The 8,497-nt window shown below is 41.3% G+C and overlaps 1 protein-coding gene across 1 annotated transcript in view; it reads right to left on the reverse strand.

Moving 5' to 3' along the window:
• The window catches only part of LOC121368517 (A disintegrin and metalloproteinase with thrombospondin motifs adt-2-like), a 15,789-nt gene extending 8,742 nt beyond the window's left edge, over positions 1–7,047 (reverse strand). Inside the window, exon 1 of the mRNA XM_041493254.1 lies at positions 6,728–7,047. Coding sequence (XP_041349188.1) covers positions 6,728–7,047 — 320 coding nt within the window. The remainder of the gene's footprint in view (positions 1–6,727) is intronic.
• Positions 7,048–8,497: the final 1,450 nt, after the last annotated feature.

The raw sequence follows: 8,497 nt of genomic DNA on the forward strand, positions 1-8,497 counted from the left end.
CACGCATGGTATTGTTCCATTTTGACGAAAGTGGGACTAAGCAACCCATAAATGAATTAAAATCCACTGTCATTGACACTGTCGACTAGTTCTAATGGCGAAAACATGCTTACATTTGCACGTAAATTAGGGCGAAAGCGAAAGGTCTGCTAAGTGCCCATAACTTGCTTTTTCACAAAGCGCTTCATTTGCACGCTTTGCATGTGTATTCCATGTTCCCAATGCTGAATTTCCGTATAATTGGAGCTTGCGTTCGTGTACGGTGCACACTCCAAATTCGACAATGGTACGACGTCAACTGACTATCGAAGATCGAGGAAGGGCTATTGCTTGGCTTCAGGATGGCAATACGCAAAGAAATGTTGCTCTGAGACTTGGTGTCAGTCAGAGTGGCGTTGGCCGACTGTGGCAACGGTACCAAGCAACGAATTCTGTTCGAAATCGTCCACGTTCGGGAAGACCCCGAAGCACGACAAATAGAGAGGACCGCTACATCACCAATATGGCTCTACGTCAACGCACAACCACTGCACGCCGATTACGTGACAATCTGCGGACTGCAACTGGAACTCGAGTGTCTGATCAAACCATACGCAATCGTCTGAGAGCCAATTATCTACGCTGCCGTCGCCAGGCTGTTCGACCACCACTCCTACCACGTCACAGAACGGCCAGACGTCACTGGTGCACACTTCATCTGCGGTGGCAACGTGTTCAGTGGGGTCGAGTGGTGTTCACTGATGAGTCCAGGTTTAGTCTCCAGTTCAACGACGGTCGGGTTCGTGTCTACAGACGTCCTGGGGAGCGCTTCGCTGACGTTAACGTTAGACAACGTCACCGTTTCGGTGGTGGCAGCGTCATGGTGTGGGGCGGCATCTCTATCCACCACAGGACCCCCCTCTATGTGGTGGATGGTAATCTGAATGGAATCCGCTATCTGAATGAGATTATCCGGCCGTTGGTTCTCCCAGGCCTTCAGCAGACTGGTGGCGGGGCAGTTCTGCAGGATGACAATGCCAGACCCCACCGCGCCAGGGTGGTAACGGACTTTCTCAGACAACAAGGTATCGCCAGGATGGATTGGTCAGCATATTCGCCTGACTTGGCCCCAATAGAGAACGCCTGGGACGAATTAGGCAGGAGAGTTCGGGATAACCATGCCCCTCCGGCCAACCTTCATGATCTGGGTCAACTTCTTATGGCAGAGTGGCAGGCCATTCCCCAAGAGTTCTTCAGACGTCTGATCAACAGCATGAGGCAACGATGTGTCGAGTGTATTCGCGCCAGGGGTGGATTCACACACTATTAAACGAATGTTCTAATGTGTAAAATCCATGTTTGACAACCTTCAACTTTAACAGCATGTCATGTGACTTTCTTGTATACAGTGACGTTTATTTGTGGTTTTTTGTAAATATGGAACAATAAATTAAATTTTTGGTGTAGTTTACATCATCAATCTAATACACTCTGAAACTTATTTGTTATAAATGTTTGACCCTTAAATTCTTTTGAGTAGTATATATATATATATATATATGTATATTATATACATACATACATACATACTACATATCGAAAGCGACTTGGATACGTTTTTAAACAAAGAGTTGTAAGATAAATGGTGTCGTACGGACACGAATGTAGTATTATATTTCCTACATATCCCTAAAACCCAGACCCCGGATTTTCAAAGTTATCTTAGCGCTACGATATCGTAAAACTGTCGTAGGCTATAGCACGCGCTGTTCTGACGCCATAGCTTATGACTGTTTTATGATATCGTAGCGCTAAGATAGCTTCAAAAATCTGGAGGCCGGTATTAAGCCAATTTAACCATCTAATCAGACTAAGCCTTATTTACTGTCCTTGCGCTTTTAGCCAACTTACACACCACAGACAAATCAGTTTCAGCTTAACTTGTACGGTTTATTGGAAGGAAGGAAGGAAGGGAATGTTTTATTTAACGACGCGCTCAATACATTTTATTTACGGTTATATGGCGTCAGACACACAGGACCACACAGATATTGAGAGTAGGAAACCCGCTGTCGCCACTTCATGGGCTACTATTTTCGATTAGCAACAAGGGATCTTTTATATGCACCATCTCACAGACAGGATAGCACATATCACGGCATTTGATATACTAGTCGTGGTGCACTGGCTAGAGCAAGAAAATGGTTCCACCGATGGGGATCGATCCCAGATCGACCGCGCATCAAGCGAACGCTTTACCACTGGACTAGGTCCCGCCCCTTTTTTATTGGATGGTATGGGTATGGTATTGTCGACCAGGCCTAGTCTAGACAGTAATGCCACGACAAGGCCGTACAAATTACATGCGTGTGACGTCATTTAAGATTGAGTCTGGACGGGCCCTGGTGCTTATAAAACTTTTAGAGTCGAGACTCAAGACTCTAATAAAGTCTGAGACACTAACGTGTTGACAACGCCATACAAATTGTATGCATGTGACGTCATTAGATATTGAGTCTGGACTCTAATGGTTTTATTAGCACGGGCCCAGGTCAACGACTAGGAAAAACCAGTAGAATGTCTTTAAATTGCTATCACATTTATATATGTGACTGGCTGCTCCTAAATGATAATCCGGTCTCGATGGACATATCCTCCCGGCAATACATCACAACATATCCACACGGGAGGGCTAGAAGACACTCGAGCTATAGAACGTGCATCAATAAATTCATTCTAGCAAGTTATTGTGTGGAAAATTAATAAAATGTTTACGCAGACAGATAGACAGATTAAAAAAAAGGCGTGGATTATTTGTTATACCGGGTGATGGGCATCACCGGATATTACACTCCAGAGTGAGGAACCAGTTCCAGGGAAAGTTTTATTACCGTTGTCCTACTTGGCGAAATTAATGCTATTTTTAACTTCCTTTCTGTTTGTTTTTCTCTCTTGTTTATTCCCTCACATAGCTTCGTTATGTTATTGTTAAATCAATATATGGTATGGATAAAAACAAATTCTACATTATACCAAGTTTAAAACAGGTATTCCGGAAATTAAACCTGCAACCATAGTGAAACTAAAAGCACAGCTTAATAGTTTGTTTGGATCATCATGCTGCAAGCCGCGAGTTCTGTACACATAATCCTTGCTATATTATATCCATAGTTTGAGCTTTGTTGTATTTCAGTGCGTAATTCAAAACCGAAGCAAATACTTTTTCTTCCAGCACCCCCAAAACAGATACGCCTATATAAAACAAAATGGACAAATATTTTAGACAAATTGTTGGTTGATTTTTATTGTTTTTGTTTTTGTTTGTTTTTTGTTGCTGTTGTTGTTGTTGTGGCGGTGGTGGTGGTGGTTGCTTAGCTTTTTCTTTCTTTTTATCTTTCTTGATTTTTGGTTTTTAAATTATTTTTGTTTGTGTACGTGGGAACGTGCATATAAAAGATCAATTGCTTCTAATGGAACAAGCGGGTTTTCTCTGAAGACTACATGTCACAATTACCACACTTTGACATCTAATAACCGATTATTAATTAATGTGCTCTAGTGGTGTCGTTAAACAAAACAAACTTAAAGTTTAAACCTTTTCATTCTATCTCAAAGACTTTTAGACAAATCTAAGTCTGTGTAAGACGGCCGATAGTTGTAAGTTTGCTGTTTTCATTTAAAAATATGCGCACGCTTTTCGCCAGAAATATGAAAAAGCATGTATATAGTGAAAACACGGTATATAATCAAATATCATTTTAGTCAATTATGCATTATAGCTTTAAAAAGTCTATCATAATTGAAAACTTCAACAGTCTTTCAATGTTACAGACACCAAAAGCTGGAGCAGAAGGAAATATAGCTTGAGAAAGGGGAAACTTAACTATTGAAAAGCTGAAGTCCATTTGATCATACAGCTTGGAGGCCAGTATCGATTTGAATTCCTATCTACAGATCGAATAATAAAACAGATTTGATATTTTCAGAAGTTTCTTTTATTTCCAACTCTGGTGGGTAAATCAATGGAAGATAATGTGTTATTCTGCTATTATGGTATAAAGGTTATGTTATAAAGTGATAAGGTTTTATTTTTGATCAAGGTTACTTTGCTGTTTTGGGGGCGGAGTTTAGCGTTTAGGTCAGTTGGTTGAGTACTCGCTTGAGGTGCTTGCGTGGCAGGATCGAACCACCTTGGTGGATCCATTCAACTGAAAGGGTTTTTTTTCTCGTTCCAACTAGTGCACCACGACTGATTAAAGGTCGTGGTATGTGCTCCCCTCTATGGGAAATGCATATAAAAGATCCCTTTGATGACTACGTCTTAGAATTACCAAATGTTTGACATCCATTAGCCGATGATTAATTAATCAATGTGCTCTTGAGGTGTCATTAAATAAAACAAACACACTTTTTTTCTTGCACATACAGATAAAGTGATAAAGTTGAATCCAGGACAAAACTCCAACGGACAAAACCCCAACGCACATAACACTAACAGACAAGACACCAACGGACAAAACCACAACGCACATAACACCAACAGACAAGACACCAACGGACAAAACCACAACGCACATAACACCAACAGACAAGACACCAACGGACAGAACCCCAACGCACATAACACCAACAGACAATACACCAACGAACAAAACCACAACGCACATAACACCAACAGACAAGACACCAACGGACAAAACCACAACGCACATAACACCAACAGACAAGACACCAACGGACAAAACCCCAACGGACAAAACCCCAACGCACATAACACCAACAGACAAGACACCAACGCACATAACACCAACAGACAAGACACCAACGGACAAAACCACAACGCACATAACACCAACAGACAAGACACCAACGGACAAAACCACAACGCACATAACACCAACAGACAATACATCAACGGACAAAACCCCAACGCACATAACACCAACAGACAAGACACCAACGGACAAAACCCCAACGGACAAAACCCCAACGCACATAACACCAACAGACAAGACACCAACGGACAAAACCCCAACGCACATAACACCAACAGACAAGACACCAACGGACAAAACCCCATCACACATAACACCAACAGACAAGACACCAGCGCACATAACACCAACAGACAAGACGCCAACGGACAAAACCCCAACGCACATAACACCAAAAGACAAGACACCAACGGACAAAACCCCAACGCACATAACACCAACAGACAAGACACCGACGGACAAAACCCCAACGCACATAACACCAACAGACAAGACACCAACGGACAAAACCCCATCGCACATAACACCAACAGACAAGACACCAGCGCACATAACACCAACAGACAAGACACCAACGGACAAAACCTCAACGCACATAACACCAGCAGACAAGACACCAACGGACAAAACCCCAACGCACATAACACCAACAGACAAGACACCAACGGACAAAACCCCATCGCACATAACACCAACAGACAAGACCAACGGACAAAACCCCAACGCACATAACACCAACAGAAAAGACACCGACGGACAAAACCCCAACGCACATAACACCAACGGACTAAAACCCAACCTCTTATTTTAAATGTGGACTAAACCCCAACTGAACTGAACTGAACTGAACTTTATTTACACTCAGGCCGTAGTCTACGGCATATGAGGATATATATACATACAGCAGTCAATATAATTGTAACAAGATGGTGGGTGTACATAAATGTACATAAATACATATTAATAAATACAAAAATACACAGAATATCAGCCAGAGGATTTGAAAGTATTCATAACATAATCAACATAATCTTGAAAGCTAATATACCGGCCTCGGTGGCGCAGTGGTTAAGCTATCGGACTACAGGCTAGTAGGCACAGGGTTCGCATTCCGGTACCGACTCAAACCCAGAGCGAGTTCCTAAGGGCTCAGTGGGTAGGTGTAAGGCATCTTCTCTCTTACTAACCACTAACCAACTAATTACTTACCCACTCTCCTGGACAGACAGCCCAGATGGCTGAAGTCTGTGCCCAGGACAGCGTGCTTGAACCTTAATTGGATATAAGCATGAAAATAAGTTGAAATAAATGAGGGCTAATAAACTCAATTCCCCACTTCAAATAAAACCAATTGACCTTAATGAGTGTGACCCAAGTAGTGGCGGACTTGACTTCTCTGATGATGTGCTTACCCTTTTGATTACAGTTCTGTGACATGCTCTGGTAACTGAATAACTCATGTCACAATCAAAACTGTTTCCTAGCTATATTACAATTATTATAATTATTATTATTATTATTATTATTATTATTATTACTGTACCATTACTACTACTACTACTACTGTTACTATTATTATTATACTACTACGACTACTATTACTGCTACCACCATTATTATTATTATTAATAATAATTATTTATTATTAGTTACTACTACTACTACTACTACTACTACTACTACTACTACTACTGTTACAGTTATTATCAATTAATACCATATACAAGTAAATACATGTATTATGTATTATTATATGTTATTATTTCATCCTCCTGTAAACCATCTTGTCATGTTTATTCTATTTATTATGTATGTTCCTCTAATGCCGTTGTGGAACGTCCTGAGTGTAATAAAGTTCTCTTCTGTTCTGATGGCCTCGCTCTCCCGCCCCTTGATGACATCTTCCCAGATATGAAGTTTCTCAAAGACAAGACACCCTAAGGGTTAGATGACCACAGTCATGTCTCCGGCACCAACAGACGTATCCATCCACCAGCCGGCGATCCTGTTGGCCCACTACCCCCTGTTGCACTACGTCGCCGACCTCCCATATTCCCTCCTCGGGCGTGGAACGTCTTTCAGACCAGCATAGATGGAGACGTACCAACAATTTATGTGAGAAATGCAATAACTCATTCCGTACTCTCATCGGCCACAAACATCCAAGCATCTGAATTATGGCCACCAACACGATACGCGATGATGGTAACTTGTATGCTACAAGATCAGATAGGTTAAATTCTACACAAGCGATGTCAATGAACGCATGAAGAACCTGTGCAATGACCGGCATCATACATGCAAGACTGTTCAAAAATTCCTAGGTGTTGGAGTTTGTATCCATTTTAAATAGACGATCTGTACACATATTAAAACCTATGTAAGAACCTTAAACATTTTACTTGTTACATAACCTGTGTAATAAATTCAATATGATATTTAGTTGAGCTTTTGTCCACATTTGAAATAAGAGGTTGGGGTTTTGTTCGTCGAAATGTTGTCTAGTGGGGTTATGTCCGTTGGAGTTTTGTGCTTGCATCATAAAGTTTTTCGTGTCAAGGTTTCTTTGTTGTTGTTGTTGTTGTTTTTTGTCTTGCACGTAAAGATAGGTTACGTTATAAAGTGATACGATTTATGGTGTAAAAGTATATTTGTTCATTTGTTTCGATCTTGCACGTGCAGATATATTACTTACAAAATAATACGGCTTTTGCGTATATGTAAATGTTTTATATACCTGTGTTTTCATCATGCACGCACAGATGATTACGTTGAAGAGTGATAATGTTTTTTTAACTTTAAATGTTCCTTGGTCCATTAACTTACACATAGATTGGTTACGTTATAACGTAATAACGGCACCACGTATAGTAGAGTGTTAGCAATTAGTGAATTAGGTTTGCGTTTAGCATGTTTTTATGTCTGTGCGTATATGCGTGTATGTGTGCGCGCGTTTCGTTTTCTGTTATACATGTGCTCTCTTATTTATGTCTGTATGTAAGTGGCCCGGTGATATTTGATTTAAAATGCACGTAGGTTTAGAATGTGTACTGGTGTCTGCATAGACATACGGGCTCCCATTTTTGTAGCGGGTCAGGCTAAATTTTGCCCGAATTAAACGGAAATGCCCGAATCTGGATAACAATATTTATTCATATTAACATTACTACCATACGGCTAGGGTTGCACATGAATTACTACGCATTTTTACATGGATTACAACTAATACTGGGGCTAGAATGATGGGGATATATGATGAAATGGTTTCAGACAAGCTCATTTTGTTCAAATATATCTATCTTGTTTTGCACGAATTTGAGAATTTGCTCCAGCCCTGGATGGAGGTTCGGGAGTTGGGTGGGGCTCTCCCCTGCTCTCTCCCATCTGGAAAAAATCCTAAATTTATAGTGTTGTATGTTCAGGTGACCTTTGTTCACGAACAGTCACTCTACTTGTTTAACTACTGGCACGAGTATGTTTGTGGGGTTTTGACTGGATGGGGTGGTAAAGCGCTCGCTTGGTACGCGGTCGGTGTTCGATCGATCCCCGTCGCTGGGTCCATTGGGCTATCTCTCGTTCCAGCCAGTGCACCACCACAGGTATACCAAAGGCCTTGGTATGTGCGATCCTGTTTGTGGGATGGTGCATATAAACGATTCCTTGCTACTAATGGAAAAAAGGTACCGACTTTCCTCTCTCTGCCAGCTGCGCATTTTTGACAGTACTATTGTCCCAATTCAGCC

This window comes from Gigantopelta aegis, chromosome 3 (genome assembly GCF_016097555.1).
Source record: "Gigantopelta aegis isolate Gae_Host chromosome 3, Gae_host_genome, whole genome shotgun sequence".
Lineage (NCBI taxonomy): Eukaryota > Metazoa > Mollusca > Gastropoda > Neomphalida > Peltospiridae > Gigantopelta > Gigantopelta aegis.